The sequence below is a fragment of the Pagrus pagrus genome, assembly GCF_965226575.1.
Source record: "Pagrus pagrus genome assembly, chromosome: 17".
Taxonomy (NCBI): Eukaryota; Metazoa; Chordata; class Actinopteri; order Spariformes; family Sparidae; genus Pagrus; species Pagrus pagrus.
This window is the reverse complement of record NC_140201.1, coordinates 13,451,102-13,472,152: the sequence shown is the minus strand read 5'-3', so window position 1 is coordinate 13,472,152 and position 21,051 is coordinate 13,451,102. Positions and strand designations below refer to the sequence as shown.

Here is a 21,051-nt window from a genome sequence, read left to right as displayed (position 1 = left end):
GCTTATTGTTACAGAGTCCTGGCAAACTGCAGGATCTGATACAGTATTTACTGAAGATGCCGCTTTTAAATACACCAACAACCTTCTCTAACAGTCATTTATTCTCCTGCGTCGGCTTTACAGCTTCTTATGTTTATATCTTCACATCTGTTAAACCACTGGACAGTTACTCTCACCAGACATTTGTTTCTTAGCTGATTAATATGCACAGGGCTACCGGTGGTGGTTTAAATAAAACTTGAAGGGCAAATGGAGCCAATCTGAACACAGACAGCGTTTCCTCTGGTACACAAACAGGACGGGCCTGGTACAAATGATCCCCTGCTGGTGGACAACAGGCATGAACATCAATGTAATGGATTTTGAACAGTTCTGCAGCAGCTCGTGTCCTCATGTAACATCACTTTCCAGCCATGACCTGGTTCAGTGGGAGAATTCATTACAGCCTTTTATCTGAGACATGAGGGTTTTATTTGTGTTCACACACACACACACACACACACACAGGATTTGTTTGTTCGTTAATTGGAGCCATGGAGAGAAGAAATGTACTCTAATTAAAAATACCTCTGAAGTAACCTGATTATGAGTCTTTATGTAACAACGTGGGGCGGTAATGGGAATCCTGTTTGACTGCGAGGGGGAGTTTCCTCAAGTGTAGCCGACCACTGAAGGTAAGAAAATAAAATCAGTGTCAGTCACTGGTTAAAACTGAGACTGGACGAGGACAAAACCAAACCTTCTCCAGCTGTAGTTACCTGGTTTGAACACAAGAGGGCAGCCAAGAACAGAAGCAACACCTGCTGGCTTTATTTTCCTCAATCCAGACTGACTCATAGTTAATACTGAGGCCTGTTGGATGTAGTAGATCAGTTTCAGAGGGAAATAAGTAACGACATGTTGCTATGAGAAGTCTGATGCCAAACAGTTTTGGATATTTCACAGGAGAAATGTCTGTTTGTAGTTACGTCTTCATCATGACTGGGAAGAGGTGATGTCATGTGTGTTTCTGAGCACAAATCTAGGATACAAATCTAAACTTGATAGTTGGGGTGTTTGCAAATGATTTCAACAGATGTAAGTAAAGCGACATTTGAGATGAAGCTGTCAGGGGCTTTCACAACTTCTACTGTAAAGCCTGTAGAGAAATGCCAACTCCCCCGTCTAAAGCAAAAGCAGAAGAACAAGTTTAGTTTCAGTGGTAATTCGGTTACTCACAGTCCAACGGGGGTTTTTTATAGTCTTTTGTTAATCCAACACGTGATGTAGCGAAAGAGAGCAAGCAACAACTGAGAACTTCTTGCTGCTCACCCTCAGGACGATGGAAAGTCGAGGGAAGTTTTCTCACAAGTCCACGAAACATTTCTGGAGCTTCACAGCAAAGACAGCGTTGCAGCGTTTTCCCCTAATCAACTGAAGTCGATGGGGACTTGTTTCAAAATGTATTTTTCATCGCTGTCTTTGCTGTGAAGCTCGAGAAATGTTTTGTGGACTTGTAAGAAAACTTCCCTCGACTTTCCATCGACGTGAGGGCGAGCAGATGATGACAGAGTTTTCATTTTTGGGTGAACTTTTCCTTTAAGGCATGAATTACATCCATATTGAGCTGAGATGATGCTCCATTTAAAGTTTGCTCTGAGGCTGTTTGGCTTTGTGAGGTAACGTCTAATTAAGTGTTCTGATAACGAGCACACAGCCGCCATTTTGGAGAGTTTACGGCGCGAGGGAGGGAAAAGTTCACATGTTTAACTCAAGTGAAAGCAGCAGCTCTGTAACTGACTGATGTGTCTTTGAACTGAAGGAAGACGCAGCGACAGTGGCTAACAAACAGCTGCCAAAAAATCTTTATTCAGTTACAACCAGATGCCCCCAGAGTCGGTTCATCACTCTGGAGACGGTCTAAACTGCACAAACAACAACAGCACCAGAACGCAACTCGTAATCAGGAAAACACCATTTACAACAAGAACCAAGGCAGATTTCTACACACAGAGATCAGATAAGAAAAGAAAAGAAACAATAGTACAGGAGTTAACAGTCAGTGTGTGTCGATTTCCCTCGCTTGAGAAAAATCATATATTCATAGAATTCATTTGATTATATCGTGGAAAACAATATAAGAAAACATCGTCGGTGCGACAGAGAACAAACATATTGCAGCTGCTTCGCGTGTTAATAAACAATCTCATGTACAGACTGAACGTGTGATACTGACGACTGTCTCTGTGTAACATGATGAAGCAGGCTTTGTGTTAATGTGCAGGAGAACATTCAGTTCAAATGGCTTGAGTCGAGTCTGTGTGTGAAGGAAAAACACCTTCAGAAACTGTCCCACATGGCTTCCCGCCATCCCCGACAGCGACGTTGTGGGAAATCCAGTTTTTCTTTTCGCTTTCTTGCCGCTCTCTCAACCACCAGATGCTTAGCTTAGCTTAGCTTAGCATTAAGACTTAAAGCCTAGTCTGGCTCTGTCCTACTACCACCGCTAAAGCTAAGCTACATTATAATCCACTTGTTTAAATCACTACAAAAGTGTAAAAAAACAAACATGTTTATGTGGTTTTATGTGCCTAGGCTAGGCTAAGCTAAGCTAGGCTAAGCTAAGCTGCTGGTTGTAGCTTCGTTGCTTAACTCAAGATACGGGAGCGCGGTGTCCGTTAAGAGCAGCTGTTAGAAGAATTTTCCGTTACCTTACGCCGTTTTCAGCGCAATGCTAACGTTAGCTACATACGGCTGCTGGCCTGGCTGTAGCTTCATATTTAGGCTAACGCCCAGAACTTTGTGTCAAAAATTTAAATAGTCCAATCCAACTTCTTGTACACCAATTTTTGTTACCTTTGGACGGAGCGAGGCAGTTTGCCCCTGTATGCTAGCATTAGCTAAACAGCTGCTAACACCCAAACATGTGTGTTTGGTGTCAATTTCCTCAACGAACTAACTTTCTGACTCTTGTGAACAAGCCAATTTCCCAAAGATTGAAACTGTTAATTTAAGCTTTGAACTCCAATGAGTCATTCGAGGTTTCATCTACAACACTGACACAAAACGAGGATCGCTGCATTTTTCTATCATCCGTCCTGATCACTTCTTATGTGGAACAATGAACTATGGCTTGGAGATATTTCTGATCCTCCAGTCACGACAAAACAAATCCCTGTGTGTTTTAAACCCTTCAGATGTGAGAAGCTGTATGGCTTGTATTTAAAACGGATCCTGATGTGCCTCCTTCTTCCTCTTCCCCACCCTCCCCCCTGCCATGAGCCTCACAGTGAAGGGAAGCTACCGACTCCTTTGGACGGCAGCGATTCTTATCAGCTGAGGGGGGTCACAGATGGAGCCCGAGCACATGTGCCGTTTTATCATCGCCCTCATCAATTATTCAACGACTCGGACACACGTAAACAAGCTCCCCGTGCTCCACCAGGACCCCGAAACATCCTGTGTGAGCTCACTGCTGCTCCAGACAAGGATGAGCATCAGTGCGATCACTGCATCGTGTGACAATGTCAGTGAGCTTGAACAAGATGTAACGTGACCTCTCGTTTAACCTCATCAACATGTGAAGTCCCTCCACTGTGGGCTCCTCACATCTCACTTTGGTCATCAGGCTTTGGTTGGTGTGAATAAGCAGCAGGTGGAGGTTTGTTATGCTTTGAACTGGTTGATAATGCACGAGGTATGACAGCTTGCACAATGAAACGTGTGCAGTTATGGCCGCAGGAATGGCTTGATCAGGGAGTAGAGGTGCACACACACACACACACACACACACACACACACACACACACACATGCACACTCTCACAGTGAACACAGTCAGCTCACACTTTCGTCACACAAACACACAGACAAACAGGAGGAGGTGTCAATGCTACATTGAGCAGATGGGACGTACCTCAGGCGGTCATTTGAAACACACACTCCATCATCTCACCCTACACACACACACACACACACACACACACATACACACACTTAGATGGTAACAGCTCCTTGGCGGTGCTGTGCGTTAGGACCAGCGGCCCGGCGAGACGCGAGCAGCTTCCACCAGCGAGCTCTTCACATCATCACAGGATGAGACCTGAAGCCACAGGGACATATGTCGAGCAGCGTGGGCACATATTGCCTCCACGACGTGAGCTTGGCTTTCACACCTCTTTCACTTATGATGCTCCTGTGTGTGTGTGTGTGTGTGTGTGTGTGTGTGTGTGTGTGTGTGCGGAGGGGGGTCATGGTTGTGTAATATCAGCTTGTCCTGCCCAAAAGGTATTTATGAAAAATAAAACACAGGCGAAAAAAGAGTTTCCAGCTGAGATATTTAGTTGCATATTCAAATGCTTCCTTGATAGATTCTGCTTGATGAGTGATGCAGACTGATGTGGATGTTGGTAGTTAGCTTGGAGAAGTGGGGGACGGCCTCGCCACTTCTGGCAACGCACCGTCCCCCAAAACCCTCCCAGAGCAGAATGATAAATGTCGTCTCATTCGTCCTGCGGTCCTGAAAACACACTGTTACTCCTGATGACCCAGAGGAAGTACACATGTGGGACTCGTACCGGTTGTAAAACAGCTCCCACACTTCTTTTCTCCACATAAACGTAACAAACAAGCCGCTTGGTGAGCAGAGGGACGAGCATTGCTGCAAGAGCTGACAGTGTTTGAGATATCAGAGCGCTCTGGTGTCGTCGATAATGCCGTGAAAATGTAGCTGGAGCTAGCAACCATTAGCTTAGCACACACAGTGGAAAGGAGGGGGAGAACATTTGCATCATCTAACTCTCAGCATGAAAGCTAATACGCATTTTCCCAAAATGTCCGTCTGTTTCTTGAAATTTCGTCAGTACTTGTGAAATGACATCCTGAGCGTGTCGTCAGCTCGGCACAGAAATACCGTCCCCCGGACCATCAGCCCTGTTTACGTCAGACAACATCTCAACCTATTGCACCGTCCATGAACAGATCTGGAGAAAATAATGTGTTGCATCTACGATTTAGTGTACAGTCTGGAAACACATATCAAACATTTACATTTAGAGGCTTCAAAAGGATATAAAACGCAACATACTGAGGCGGCCATGTCAGGGAGGAGAGCAGCCAGCGGAGGTCTTTCACGGGGATTTCTTTTTCTCCACCGATCTTAAAGGAGCACTATGTAGTTTTGTGGCGGACCCTGCCACCTTTCTAGCTTCAGAACGGTGTTCTGGGGACCTTATTTACCCCAGATTCTGTTATGGAAAACACAAACATTTCATTAATCTCATTAATATTGTAAATATCAAAATTCTACATACTGCCCCTTTAAAGTTTTGAAACCACAAACATGACGTAAACTGAGGCTGCTCCCGACTCCTGTCATGGACGCCAAAGCACAAATAGAGCACATTTATATAAATCTCATTAATTCCTTATTTGCATGCACATGCAGTATTAAAAATACAGTAAGACCAGAGCATATAGTTCATATACTGTTTGAAAAAAGAGTGTAAAAATCCAGTGCGACAGTCGTTGAGTTCTTGAGGTCTACATGATTGTAATCGGATTAAAACAGCCGGCGAGATGATCCGGTTCAAAGAGGAAGGCGGGTCGGCCCTCTCTGTGTTGCATATCAAAGTTTAAAACCGTAGGAGCTGAGGCAGAAACACCTCCAATGTTTAGTTTATTCTGAATAATCCAATCCATGAACAGATTTCAGGCTCATGAGTGTTTTTTTCCTTCAGGTTCGAGGCTCCTGTGGGAGTCATTTAGCGGATCATCTCGCCCGACTGTTTCACGTGCTGCTTTGCTGAGTGAGGCTTCCTTGATTTCCCAAACATTTCGTAGATTTTGCACCACAACAGCGATTTTTTTTTTCTTCACATCGACACACATTTATCTACAAGCCCTTGCGCAAAAGGGAAAGTGAAAGAGAGAGAGAGAGAGAGAGAGAGAGAGAGAGAGAGAGAGAGAGAGGAGTCATGTTTGGGAAAACAAAGAGACGGAGATATATCAAGACGAGGAAAAAACCCAACATTGAAACATCATCGAGAAAATAGTTATACAAGTCACAGCAAAGAGTAGAAAAGTCACTCTTGGACCTTGCGGTGTCTTTCCGAGAACCAAGAACGCGGCCAAAAGGGCCTCCGAACTGAACACGACTCACAGGACACTTTTCTTTGTATCACAAATCTTTGAATCACAGGTATAGAAAGCAGAACTCAGACTAGCCAGCACCAGAAACATTCCTTCATCGTCGCTGTGGCCCTGCACATCACAGCAACACACCTCCACGCGAGAGTTTCTCCACGGGAACGTGACGACTGCTGAGCTCCTACTCTAGAAACTCTACGCTCATCAAGGCACATTCAGGACTCCTATGATCCTCCACAGAAAACCAGAACAGGTGGTGAAGCAGCTCCTGGAAACACTTCTTGCTGGAGAAGGTGTTTGCAGAAGCCGCTTCATCCACTCCTCCACCCTCCTCCAATTAAAAACCTGCCGTCAGCATCTTTGAGGACACGCTGCTACTCGATCTGTGCGTAGGGGGTCATGCAAGGCAACGCTACGACTGCTCGGGTGCGCTCGGCTGCGCGCGTAAGTCTCAAAATAATTGCATTTTTCAGCCGTTTTCTCCGCAGAGCGCCCCCTGCTGCCAGACCGTCGTCGAGCGGCGTCACTGCAGAACGCAGGAGGGTCTGTCGCGAAGGAGCTGCAGGCCGGAGGGGGCGGATAACAAAACCCTGCGAGCGTCCGGCTAATCTGCGACCGCAGAGCTGAGGGGCAAACCGCTCTGACTTCTAGATCTGAGAGTGCGGATAAAAAACGGAAACGAGTAGGAAATTTGAGAGTATTTAAAGTCAGGGATATCACATAAACACACCGATACACACCGATACTGTAGCTTAGATATACTGCAGCTTAATCTGTATACATTGTAGCATATATTGACCTATACTTGGATGATATAAGGTATAATAAGTGTCAGCTCCTTGTCACAAACAAGTCTTGTCATGTGTATGAAATATTGATCTCGGTCGGGATCACATACATAAACCAGGAATGCTTATAAAACTGTCAGCTGCTGCTCAGTAGCTAAGCTGGACAACCGTGCATGGACGTGTGTGTGTGTGCGCGTGAGGACATATACACGGAGGGTCCCTCGTAACTCACAAGAGTAGATTTTTATACCGTCCGTAAGCAGAATAATGCCATCTTGTTTTATTCAGCTTATAAATCACGGCTGAACGCTCAGCTGTTTAATAGGCAGCAGTAGCAGTGGAGGAGGGGGTAAACACACCAGAGAACAAAAGCCAGAACAGCCGCTGCCGCTCCGTGTGAGGGGAGAAAAAAAGTCCTCATAAGTATTCATATCACTCTCAGCAGAGCAACAAACAAGACCGCCTATTGTGGCTCTTTGATACCGCGATCGTTCTGCTGTGCGAACACATGTTTGTGGCGGCGGCGACCATTTCTGAGCTCGTGTTCGGCGGCTCGCTCCCCCTCCTCGCACCGGGCTGCGGGACCGGGAGCTAACTTCTGATCTCGTATGATTAAGTTGGATGATCGCATCAGGTGGGTGAGGACATATGGCGTGTTGGGCTCATTAGGGTTTTAGATTCAGGAGTAAAAAGAAAATGAGTCATCATCAACAGCCCAAACATGTCTGTTCTTCAGCTGGGTACGGATTTAAATTTGAAACCACTACGACTCTTTGATGTCGTGTAAAATGACCACGTCTTCCTCAGATTGTGGCTACGAATGACTTTAATTTGTAAAGATGTTTCAAAAAGGTGCAGTATGTAGGAATTGGCCACCTGTTGAATTCACAATAGAGGGCAGCATGTCCTCAGCGTACCCGCTAACTGTAGCTGGTTAGCATGCTAACTTCAGTCGATATCTCTGTAACACAGTATAAAGACATAATAATGTCAAAGCTGTTATTTCTTCACATTCTGTTGATACTATTAGATTTTATCAATGTTTTGCAGCTAAAATTCCTACATATTGCTCCTTTAATGTACAACATGGAAAATAAATTTGAAATAAATCTCAACTCGAGGCTCATTTACTGACTCCTTCTGAAGCTCTTGACTGAATTACATGGTCGTCCTCTGTAGATGTTATGAAACAAACAGGTACAGGTGAACATCAGACAGAAAAATCAATAAAAATTCATCAATACGAGGTGTTTATTGCTCTTAATAAGTAAAAAATCTGCAAATGAAATCAGACTCAAAACAAACGGGCAGCATGTCACCAGAGTCATCGCTAACTGCTGCTAACTGTTGCTGCCATTAGCTAGTTAGCAAAAATGTCAATTTCCTCACTTTCTATTGATAATTATAGTTAATTTTTGAATGTTTTCAACTGTTTTTTGTTGCATTTGGCACCTTTAAGGTTTCTTGAAAGTAAGTTGTGATGTCTAAAAACAAAGATCACTAGATTTTACTTGAATGTTACTTGTTCGGTGTTTTATATTCAGTGTAATTAGATATTTTGACAAGAAATAAGACAAACGTAGCAACAATTGTTTGAGTTTTTGTGATGCAGTTTTGAGACGACTGAACTGATACGACTCATCTCTTCATGAAGACTCTGTGAGACGGTCAAAAGCTCCAGAACAAGCAAATGAATCAAAAGATCAAGAATGAACCGATTAGTTTTAGCATTGAACGTTATTTATGGCTCACATATAATGTTATATTCGAGGGCTCAGTCTGACAGATGAGAGACAGTAATGACAAACAAAATAAACTGATGAGGAAGCAGGAGAGAGAGCAGAGGTCTTCGGGGCGATGCCACTCACTAACTGGTGTCTGGACACTTGGTAGACTTGAGGCAGGTGTTTTTATTTTCATGTTCTACAGCATAACAATGTGTACAAAATGGAGTTTATATGATCAGAGGACACATGAGAGAAACACGGGAATATAAGTACCTCCCTTTCTCCCCCGCCGACGCCGCAGCACCAGAGCGTACAGTATGCAAAGACAGACCTGGGCTGAGTGTCTTTGTGCCACTGGCAGTGAATGAGACCGAGATGTTGTCACTACAACGATGCAGACCAGGACACCGTCCACAAACAAATCCCAGAGTGAGAAATATGGCAGCAGATATCCTTCAGAGGTCATCTGGATGAACCCTGAACGAGGGAGTGACGTTAGCTTATTTTGGCCGAATCTTACTACGAGCCGTGTGATCGACACAACGCTGAACGAGAATCAGCACGAAGAGAGAACTTCTTTTAAAATTAGCTGCCTGGAGATGCTGCCACTGAAAATATACGGTCCTGCCAGAACCTCTGAATGGTCTGAACTGCTGTAGGGACACAATCTGATTGGCTGCCAGATATTTTTTTCCACATGCCAATGGAGGAAAACACAAACATGAAGCACCACAATGATGGAGAAAGGGCAGTGGGAAGTGCATGGAGTAAAAATAAAGACAAAAACATCAGCCACATCCAGCCGCAGAGGTCTGAAGCAACAAAAACATCCTTGACCCCCTCAGAGCGTGTTCGTCAGGAGCCTCGCAGTAGACTCGACCCGCACACCCTGACAGGGGAACGCCACAGGCCGTTTGATAAAGGTGTGTCGCTCCTTGGGAGGAGCGAGTAACACTGGGGGGGGGGAGCAGAGCACCGTGCTTCAGCGGCGGCCCGCATACTTTGCCGGGGGCTCCTTCACGTTTGCGTACAGATGTGTGTGACCGAGCACAAACACACGGAGATGTCAATCAAACTAATTGAAAGTGTGAGAGGAGAATTGGAAATAAGATAAAGGTTTTAATCAACTGTGGTTTTCCCACCGCTTAGCATCGTGACGTGAAGGAGCTCCGGGCGGCAGCGTGCGGGTCACGCTCACTGGAAAAAAAGCATAACAAGCTTGGCTTGATTATTCCTGGACTCCCTCCGACAGTTACAAAAGCGACAAAAAACATTTCCTTCAGCAGAACATGAAAACAAAATTCATAAACAGATTATATATTCATATATATGAAAAAAATAAAAACAGCCAAATCAATATCTTTTTTTTTTTTTGCTTTGAATCTAAAAACTCCGACAAGTTTCTTCTTTCTTTGCGTATATATAGATTTATCTTTTCTTAAACAATAATACGTTCACATAATACAATGGCAAATCAGTTTCGAGATAATCTAAATATTTCTTACTGAAACATCGATGTAATGACATGAAAGAAGAAGCACAATGATCTTTTTTTAAAGAGTGACTTTAAGGCTATCTCTATATTCCAAACAATAGTAGCCCAACAGGTCGAACGGTACATTATCTCCTCACCTGCCTCGTTCGTAAGGTGGCGGATGTAATGACCGAGCTAACTGCTCATAAACATGGAGCTCAGAGAAAATACAAGAACTACATATATACATGAACAGTCGGAAAGAAAAAAATAGACAAAATAGAAACATTTTGAGCAAACATGGCAGAGCTACAGGTGCGGAAGTACTGAATATTGAACGGGGGGAGCGCGTGAGTTTATTAGCTGGTGTTGGTTCTGGTGTAAGATGATCCTGCGCGTGACACGAAAGCGCTTGAATGCAAACATCATAATGCAGAAACAGAGTCACACTGTGCCCGTTGGTTGGTCTGGACTCGAACACTTGTATCAATGCGAGTACATAAATGCAATAAAGTCGGACGCAGCTCCAGGTGACAAAAAAGTTGCTCCGTTCATCACGACAAAGTGAACATCTGTAAACTGTTTGGCCTTGGTGATTTTGTTTCCCGCCTTTGAGCCGACAACAAGGCTGGAACACATTCAAATGACAAATAAGGAAACCGCATTATTTAGACCAATGCTGCTCTTTACCTCCTTTTTACCTCGTGACAAGTTTACATGTACGAGAGCCCGAGGAAAAGCTTACGTTAAACAACAAAAGGAGCGACCTAATCAAGTGCTTGTAACTTATTCCACCCACCTACAAAACTCTTGGAGCGAACAGAAAAGCAGCCACGTCTGGGTGGTCAAACATTTGCTCTGTTTTGTCAGTTGTAAATGAAGAGGGCTGGTGAAACAGGAACATTTTCAACCCTCTAGCAGTTACCACAAATGTACCAAGTGCTCCGTCGCACACATACAGTGCAAGTGCCTCACTTTTGGTTTTCAGCCCTCCCCCTTTGGTTAACAGACCATCATGTACCATGTAAACACATATTTAGTTCCCTTTGGGAAGGTGTAAAAGTTGAGGAGGAGGGCAGTCTGTCTCTCTGTATGTTGTGGAAGATGTTCCAGGATCTCGCTCGCTGCTGACTTCATGCTTCCAGTGCTGTCAGGAAGGTCTTTCAACACGCTTTCTTTAGCAGGTGGTAAGTAAACAGTCTTGGTTTTGTCAAAACAAAACAAAAAAAAAAGGAAAGAAAGAACTGCATCAACAACAGTAAACATGGCACCTTAACAATAACCAAAAACAGAAAGAAGATAAAGTAGTTTTTGGTTGCGAAGTTGTCATGTGAAATGAGAGAGAGAAACTATTGAGATAGTGCTGTATATAGTATAACCTCTAGTTTTTAGCTGCTGGTTTTTGCTTTCTTTGAATCACATCCCTGATAAAACAAAGAAAATGAATCAACTGGATAAAAAAGTGAGATAGAAAACAGTTCCTGTCTTCTGCTTTGATTGTGTGTGTGTGTGTGTGTGTGTGTGTGTGTGTGTGTGTGTGAATGCTGTTTTTATGTGGTAAATCACCGGCATGGTCCATCTGCTTTCCCTGACTGTAAATTGTATCTTTTTTGCATGAATCATTCACCGTCCTTCCTCCCTTTCTGTCTAGGTGTCAACCTGCCCTTCCCGGCTCTGCCGTACATTCCCTCGGGGCTGTCAGGAGTGAAGAGCAGGTGAGGAACCGGGAGAGGCTGTGATGTCGGTGAAAAAAGAAAGAAAAATCACCTCCAGAAATAAAACAAGAGATTAACAAGTGGAAGGAACAGAAACTGCGAGCTCCACCGCCATGCTTTCTCATAATAATGTTCTTCAAAACGGCAGCAAAGAGGCCCGTTCTTCTTTTGGATAAAAAAAGTTTTCTTTTCTTTTAACAAAACACACAAAAAAAGCTTTTGGCCTTTGTTCTGGACCCTTTCTTTGACAAGACTTTCCATTTAAAAACCAGAGCTTTACAAAACATAGAAAGATGCAACACTGAACCAAACCAAAAAAAAAACAGGAGAAATCTTGAGATCTATTTTATCTTTACACTGTTTAGCTGCACTGGAGTTTCCCAAAACAGGGAACGATGGGAATGGCGAGGCAGTACTGGGAATCCTGGACGGCAATGTAAAAGGTGGCTCCGCTGTCCTTTGGTTCCCTCCACAGCTGGAATGGTTCAGTGGAGCTGAGGGGGGGTCGGGGCGGAGCCGGAGCTTAACGGACAAGTTGCGACTTTGAGCTGAAGAAAACCAAATGCATGCAAAATGATGCCCCTCCCCCTGATCTCTGGTGAAAGGCAGCAGTGCCTTGACGTTGGCGTGGAGACGCTCAGTCGGTAAATCTCTGGCAGGCCTTTTTCCAGCGGCAGGCGGTGCACCACATGTCGCGGTTCTCCATCCCGTACACCTTACGGCACTTCTTCCCTTCGCCACGCACCTTCCGGCTGGAGAGGAGAGAATAACAGATCAGGACGGAGAAGCTGTCTTAACTTAAAGGAAAAGTTCACTTAAAAATGAAAATTCAGTAACTAAATACACTTGTTTGCTGTCTTGCCGAGTTAGATGAGAAGATTGATACATTTGGATGGAGACAGGCTAACTGTTTACACCTGTTTCCAGTCATTATGCTAAGCTAAGCTAACCTACTTCTCATCTAACTCAAGAAATCATGCAGATGTCTTTCTCTAAATGTCAGACTATTCCTTTAAGTTTTGGCCCTGGTGTTTTTAGTCTTTTCTAGTTGAAGCTAAACAATCATCAACAGACAACAGCGACCTTTTCAAACTACAATGATTATTTGTGTCTGTATCTGGTAACCAGGAGACACCACAGAAACCTTAAACAGCCTTGCTCCTTATTGAAGGGGATTAGGCAAATCAGAGGCTGAACTGAGCGACTAATCACAACTTTTTAATTAAGAGTCCTTCAGTTTGATTTGTGAGAGTCAATATTTTGCCTTTTATCGTTTTCTCTCAGTGAGGTTCAAGTAGAAAATTAAAAGCATGTCTCTGATCTTAATTAAAGCTGAACATTAAATGTCAGGAAAGACTCCAGTACCTGAGGGCGGTGGTGGCTCTGGGAGGGGATGAGAGGACGGCGATGGTCTGGGAGCGCTGTTCACCGAAGCCCTGGCTTTTACTGGGGGAAACCTGAGGAGGGCAAACAGGTGTGTGATTATCAGAATCCAAACAGAACAACGTTTGTTTGGTCTTTGCATTAAAGTCGCCTCACCGTGTTCCCAGTGAAAGTGACGGGCGGTGACTGCCAGGAGATGCTAAAGCTGGAGCTGTTGGTGGGAGTGAAGCTGGTGGAGGCTGAGCCGGCTGAGTTACTGCTGCTGGACGGGATGGACACTGGAGCCGTGGCCTGAGGGCGGAGGTCAAAGGTCAGAGCAGTAGTATTTCTCTTCAAAGCCCTGATTTCCAAGTCACATTCTTTTATCTGCCACAGTTTCAAATTTTAGCACGTTTTCACCTTTTTCATTTAATAAAAAGTGTTTTTCAAATAAAATGTGTTATTTCTAACTCTGGTCCCCGAACTCCCAGTCCTAGCTGAACGGCTAACTGAACTAACTAGCTAAGGACAGCTAAAGTAAGCAGCAATCAGCGGTTACTCTGGTGATATGCTGCCCCCTATTTGTTTTGAGCATGAATTTGACAAGTGGCCACTTCTTAGATATTGCACCTTTTAAAATTGATTCATCGTGGGATTATCCTTCCTACAATTAGCTGCTCCATGTGTGTCAAAACACCACAACTGTTAGCGCAGATGCTGACGGGAGCGAGGGACCACAAGTCACTGTGACATCATTAGTTTTTCTGCAAACACATAATCAGGATAATGAGGAGCCTGATAGCGGTGTGTGTGCGAGAAATATGTGCCTTAAGTGTGTTGTGGTGTGTGTATTGATCCAGAGAGTGCATTGATCCTTTTATCTTCACGTTGAGTATGAGGGTGTGTGTTGTACATCGATCTTAATCTCACCACTGTGTGTGTTTACCTGGTAGGCGTGGTCCGTGTGGATGAGGTAGAGTGCGCTGGGCGCAGAGCGGCTGAGCGGGGTGGTGCCGCCGCCGTGAGGCTCCTTGGTGTCAGAGGACTGCGGAGGTCTGTGGGAGTCCGGCAGCTGGCTGAGAGAAGGGAGAGGAGACGGGGGAGGAGGAGGGGGAGAGAGGATGGACGGAGACACTGGGGAGAGGCTGCTCAGCCCGTCGGCCACAGAGTCCGTGTTCAGCTTGATCTCCGTGTAGTAGAAGTCCTCCTCGCCGTCGCTGCAGTCTGAGTCACAGTTGCGCCTAAAAGCAGATGAAAGAGAAACAAGGAACTGAATGATTATTTGTGTCCCCCTGCCCGCCTTTCAACAGCAATGTAGCTCCTCCACCCGACTAAACGCCGTCATCTGCAGTTAATCAGTGTGGTGCAGAGTGGCCTGAGCTTAATTGAATGTCAGTATGAATGTGTGATATCATTGTTCTCCGCCACGCTCACTTTCCCTTCACCTGTCACCTCCCCGCCCTCACCCAGAGCAGAAAGTGTTACCGTGGCGATAATCCATCAGCCGTTAATCTGCTGTTTTGACAACGAAGCTGGTTGGAGGGGTCAGAGAGGAAGTGACAAAGAGGCTTTGAGTGGACTGTAGCTAAAGTATGCAGTGTGTGTGTGTGTGTGTGCATGTTCGTGTCTCACCCCAGGTGGATGGTGCGGATGTGTCTCTGGATGCCGGCAGCGGTACTCAGCACCTTGCCACAGTTCTTCCACAGGCACTTGAACATCACCTTCATGGAGTTCTGTGAGAAACACAGTGTACAGCTACAGTCAGACAGTCTAATTCATCTTTAACTGCACCAGCAGGGGAGGAAAAATACTGTTGGATGGACAAAGAGTTGTTGATCCCAAGCCAGGACCTACAAATCATACTCTGACAAATGAGACTCTACCAGTTGTGTCATCCCTAACTGCTGCACAACATACACTAACCACCACACTGCTTGATTTTACACCCTTGTAGTCGATGTAATCCTTTCACTCATATGTTAATGTTGAGTTAATGACATAACTTCTGTAGATTTAAGTGCTCCTCACTTTGATGCGAGATGTCATGAAAGGTTAGAATTAAGGATTTTTAGTGGTTATAAATGCAGATCAGGTTTGTCGTGTCATTCAGCCAACTAGAGCTGCAACGATTAGCCAATTGAAAGACAATTTATAGCCTACTATTGAAATATTCAATAGTATATTCAATTTTCAAGCAAAGACGTCAAACATTTGCTTGTTCCAGCTTCTTAAATGTGAGGATTTGCTGCCTTTCTTTGTTATTTACGACAGTAAATAAGAGTCTTTGGGTTTTGGGCTGTTGGTCAAACAAAGAAGCTACTTGAAGTTACACTTGTGAAGTGAAGAACACTTTGGGCTCTGGGAAAATGTAAGCATTATGAGATGCTCTGAGATTTTGGGATGACATGGAACAAAGGATAAAATGATGAATTTTTAAAGAGGTTATTCTGATATTGAAAAATATGAATCACTGTACTCGCTGTATACTGACAGCAAAGGAATAAAACAACTCCTCGCAACATGCTCCTTCATCTTTGTTGTATTTGGAGAGTGCACACGGCTCGACTGTGACAGCGTTCCTGTTTATCTCGGAGCTGAATGAGGCCAATAACAGTAAATTTATCCCTGGATGTGAGCCAGCGAGGCTCCTGTATCTTTTATCCGTCTACTGTAATTACATTGCTGGCCTCCTATAGAGACTGTACATTGTTTTTCAGGGAGAGAAAAGCCCTGTGAGCGTTCTCCCTGCCCTCCTGCCTCCCTGCTCGGAGCCATTATAAACGGTTTTACAGGCCTGTCTATCAAACTATTGTTGAGGGGGCTGATTTAATTTTGACAAACAAGTTGTTTTTTTAAATTCTCCACCTCCTTTCAGAAACGCACACAACAATCATCTGTCCCCCTTGCATTGTTTTGTCTTTGGGTAACAAAAGCCTGTTCTGTGTGTTAGTGTGTGTGTGTGTTTTTTCTTTTAAAGGAAGCATTTCACAGTTAATTAAATGGTGAGCTCCAAACAGTATTGTCTTGCCAAGAGAGAAGCGAAAGCACAAGGGGAGTGTGTAGATAATTTTATGTGAAACCTTGGCATCGCACACATTGCACGTGTGTGTGTGTGTGTTTATGTAAGTTCATTGTTATCCAAGCTATTACAGAGTCTGTTTTTGTTTCTGCTCTCTCTTTCTTTTCCCTGTAATTCCTCTTAGTCCCCCTTTAATTCTTCATCCATAACCTCTTTCACACTTCTAAATGTTTCGCTCTCCCTCTCCATGCCCTTCTTTGAGATAAGTCCCCAATTAATGCAGTTTGGTGCGCCGATGTGGAGCTCACCCAAGAGTCTCTATCGATCTTTTGAGGATCTTTATGTTTGCTGGAGCCCGTATTAAAATCATTACTGCTGTTGCGGAGCGGCTGCTGGTGAAGGCTGGGAAGTAATTATGAAGGGCAAATGTCTGGGGAGGACACTCACATTCATGCAGAGCGAGGGGAGAAAGGAGACTGGAAGGAAGAAAGAAGGGGAGAAAGGAGGGATGGATGGATGACAGACAAACCAGTGAGGAGAAGCACTGAAAAGACGAGCGAGCGAGCAAAGCAATATACATCTAAAGAAATAATGAGAGTGACACTGAGCTGTGGATGTGATGAGCTGTCAGTGGTGTGTAGAAATGAGACCGGCTGAAATGATGAAACTGTGTGTGTGTGTGTGTGTGTGTGTGTGTGTGTGTGTGTGTGTGTAAAGAGCTCATAACAGGCGGACAGCGAAGACAAAACTCCCGTTAGAGCAAAAAGCCTTGTGTCCTTTCCTATCGCATTTTTATCTCCGCCAATCAGTCAGTCCGAGCCAGAACTCCACCCATAACCTCACTGGTTAATATCACAGTGTGTTGAAGAAGTGGAACCAACCAGCTCGTGCGCATCTGACAGCGTATTGAAGACAAGCTCCTGACCCATTTGCTGTCGAGATATCCGCTTGTTAACAAAAGAACTGCTTTAATATGTGACTCTATGAAACCTCACACTGAAATAAAAGTCTGAAATCCTTCTACCTAAAACTCCCAACACTCAGGGCCACATATGTTCATGATCACAAAACATTTCTATTTGTTTTAAGAGTGAGGATTGAGATGGTAACTATTTAACTGGAACTTGCAAAGCAGAGAGAAAATAGCTTTTGAAAATAACTCTGTGCATGTTTATTATTCTGAGAGCTGTTTAGACCTTGTCAACACGAAGACTATTCAATCTAAAAAATACATCTTTTTCTCTCCACTTTAACCTTCTCTCTAATCTAAACCACTGCTCGCACAGCATTTTAACACCGCAAAACAAATCTTTTTTAAAAATACCGTGAGAAGGTAAATCAGCCTTGTATTTCACTTTGAAACTTTTGAATTACTTTTTTTCCTGAAAGTAAAAGATCTGGACTTCATCACTATTTAGACTGAATCTGTGTCATTTTGTTTGTTCGGTATTTACTTTTACTTTACTTGAATTTTTATGCATGTAAAAGGTCTGCAAAGTGAAAAAGTTACTCTCTCCCACAGAAAACACTGCTCCTGCACTTCCTGAAACGCCTGGTTTGGAGTCGAAACAACGTATGTGCGTCACTACGTAACAGGCGTTATATAAATATATATTTTATTATATTTATTATAGAATATATACACTCCAGTCAGCTGGCAGACATACAGTTGCTACTGCTGTAGCGTCGTTATTTTGGATCACACTACCTTGCTCGGCATGACCCGCCTTACTCTGCCTCTGATTGGCTACATCCTGCCCGTTGAGTAATACGCATGTGCAACTCTCACCAAAGATCGAACAGAGGCAAGATGTCTGTATAGTATTCACCTTGCGCTTGCGAGGGATGGGCTCATCGAAGAGCAGGCTGCTGCCGTCCTGCTCATCCAGGCTGGGGTCCTCTGGCCCCGCAGGGCCGGGTCCCACGCCGCCCAGACTGGGCACGCGGAAGGGCTTGAAGCTGTCGGCGGAGAGTGGCGGAGAAGGTGTAGAAGGGTTAGACTGGTCACTGGGAGCAGACCAGCTCCAGTAGCCTCCTGAAGAGCTGTTGCTAGATGGGGTGAAGGGGCCAGCTGAGCCGTTGTCCTTCCACGAGCCGCTCAGACCTTCTATGAGGATGGAGGTGAACAGAAAGGGGGGAGGACAGGGAGGGAAAAAGAGAAAGGGAAGGTGGAGTGTGAGAGTAAATCTAACAACTTCTTCAGTCATATTTGTAGATGACACAACCACAACAAAACGTGGGTGTTCCTCTGTCAGTGATGGGAGATCAACACATTCAATTAGGTTCAGACAGCTTTATTTGCACTTCAGACAAGAGAGCCTCCGGCACTGCTTTTTGCGTGTGACACGAGAAAATAAAGGTTACTTTCTTGTTCAGTGATTCCGCTGAGACACTTTCAAGGGCTTGTTGTTTTTTTGGTTTTTTTTTTAGATCAAAGAGATGTTTCTTTTGAATATCGACTACAAAAGACCTCTCACTTTGTGAAGGTTGAGGCTGGGGAAAACTTTGCAGTGTGTACACGAGCGCGTATGACAAAGTTTACGAGTGTGTGTGTGTGAAGCACAGTGAGTGAGTCAGAGAGAGTTAGGAGAAGACTTATTTGCTTTTTGGTGTCTTCTTTACCACATTTCACAGAAAAGAGGAAGTGGCTCACCGACAATAAGAAAGCTGCTCTGATATGCAGTTGGTTTGTGGGACAGATAAGCAAATATTATGATAGAATGAATTCAAGTAATATCACGATAAGAAAACACCTTTTGATGAGAGTTTGAGCTCATCCCCTGCTGCAGATTAAGAGAAATACATGTCAGCTTCAACGCTTGGCTTGACTACAACCTCTATGCATGTGAATCCACTGTGTGTACTAATGCAAATACACACTGTATGATCTCCAACATGTGTAGACACATCTGTACGACTTCATTGAGATAAAACTGTACGTGGTATTTAAAACCCACTTTGTGCACATGTGCGTGATGTATGTACATTTAACATCTGACTGCGTGTGTGACTGCGATAAACGCATGCACGGTGGTTTGAGGCTTGGCCGCTTGCTTGAATGGGCAGTCGGCTGGTTGCACTGATGATTGCTCGCACGTGATTGCAGTAACGTGGGGGCACTTTGGATTTCCGCCACCGTGACGAGTGGCAGAGATCCAGACTCATTGTGCTTTTCTGCGGATATGCAGAAGTCACTGATGAGAGAATCCTAAAGCACGGCAGGTGGTGGTAATTTATCAGCCTGAGCTTCCACATGCAATCACAAGATAACAGCTGTGAGGGAATGAAAAGTAAAGCAGAACATACAAATTACAGGCTTAACTGAGCTGTTTAAAGCATATTGTATCTGTCAAATAGTCGTGATACTGACCGTTGACTTTGACAGGTGGACTCCTGACCAGCGGGCTGGTGGAGAGACTTGTCAGCACCATGGCAGCCGTCACCTTGTCCATGTCCACTTCCTCCTCCGACCGTCTGTGGAAACAGAAAAATAGGAGAATTTCACTGAGCATCTTCTGCTACCAATATATCATCGCACATTGAGAAAGATTTTGACACACACAATAAACACATATACCAATGTCTGGAATTGAACATGAAAAGGGCGAGCCAGTTGTTTTCAGACAGATATCGAGCCTTCTGGTGTTAGCCTCACTCCACTGCAATGTCTGCAACATAAGCTGCTAATTACATACACTTTTTTTTTTTTTGTCCTTCATGGGTGATGCAATCGCCCAGACACCATTAGAAAAATCAACAGCGAACAGCTGAAATGCTACTGTACAAAATAAAAATTAAGCTGGACTGATCTGGGTCTTGTATTCAATCCCTAAAGCGCTTTTTTTTAATCAACATAAGCTGTACAGTGCACACACTAGCCAATCCATACAACAGACTGAAACCACACACAACACACGTATTGTCTAATTGGTACACAGAAAAGCAGACAGTCATCTTAATCCTCTCTCCTGTATTCCTCAGAGGGAGACAATCCCAGTGATCAAAGAGATGTCAATAGCTTTATTACTGACGCTACACCTACTGTATGGTACGTGCTCACTATTAACAAGCTGTGTGTGTGTGTGTTTTGTTCCTGAGCAAGCAAGACTTTGACGTGTACGTGCAGAAACCAAATGATCAAAGCCAATTCTATTACAATGATGAAATCTGCTGCCGCCTCGGAAAAAACATGACATCAGCCATCACGAGATCTCAGAGCCGCTCGGATCAGATGGGAGTTTAGACTGCATCTTAGTTGGTTTGTTGGCAGTAATGCAACAAACTGTTGAGATAAATAATCCATCTTTTACTTTCTTAATACCTGTCAACAACATAATCCAACTTAGAGGTGAGCGAATAGAGACGATGCAACATACAGTATATTAGCCTCCATCAGCACGTGTGTCTGTACTTAACACTCATCTTATCAATACTTTTTTAATGGATCATGGCAGCTTTTAATTAGATCACTTTGTTTTTTTTAATTATTACAGAAAGTGTGTTAGACTCCCATTTCTTCAACTATGTTCTGGCTGAGTGTGATGAAATAATGATTGACACAAATGGGTTAAAAACAATCAACTGAGAAAAGACAAATGGGTGAGGATTTGCTCCACCTGCTTTAAACTACGGCAAGGACTCATCTACTGTTGAAAAAAATGTTTTAACTTGAGAAAAAAATCTATATTTATTCTGAGGTGTTAGTCAAGTTTATTCATTTTTAATGAACATAGCAGCAGCAGCAGATATATTTAGTGTTTGTAGTGTCACACTAATTTACAACACCTGTCCAAAGGGGGCCTCTTTTAAAAAAGCGATAGAAGAATAGAAAGAATTTAATA

At 44.0% G+C, this 21,051-nt stretch overlaps 1 protein-coding gene across 1 annotated transcript in view; it reads right to left on the bottom strand.

The window, feature by feature from the left end:
* Window positions 1-1,821: 1,821 nt before the first annotated feature.
* Window positions 1,822-21,051, bottom strand: part of znf704 (zinc finger protein 704) — a 54,698-nt gene continuing 35,468 nt past the window's right edge. Inside the window, exons 3-9 of the mRNA XM_084380360.1 lie at window positions 19,581-19,684; window positions 18,040-18,317; window positions 14,824-14,924; window positions 14,138-14,432; window positions 13,369-13,503; window positions 13,195-13,286; window positions 1,822-12,581 (exon numbers count right to left, since the gene is read on the bottom strand). Of these exons, the coding sequence (XP_084236486.1) occupies window positions 12,467-12,581; window positions 13,195-13,286; window positions 13,369-13,503; window positions 14,138-14,432; window positions 14,824-14,924; window positions 18,040-18,317; window positions 19,581-19,684 (1,120 nt within the window). The 3' untranslated portion in view covers window positions 1,822-12,466. The remainder of the gene's footprint in view (window positions 12,582-13,194; window positions 13,287-13,368; window positions 13,504-14,137; window positions 14,433-14,823; window positions 14,925-18,039; window positions 18,318-19,580; window positions 19,685-21,051) is intronic.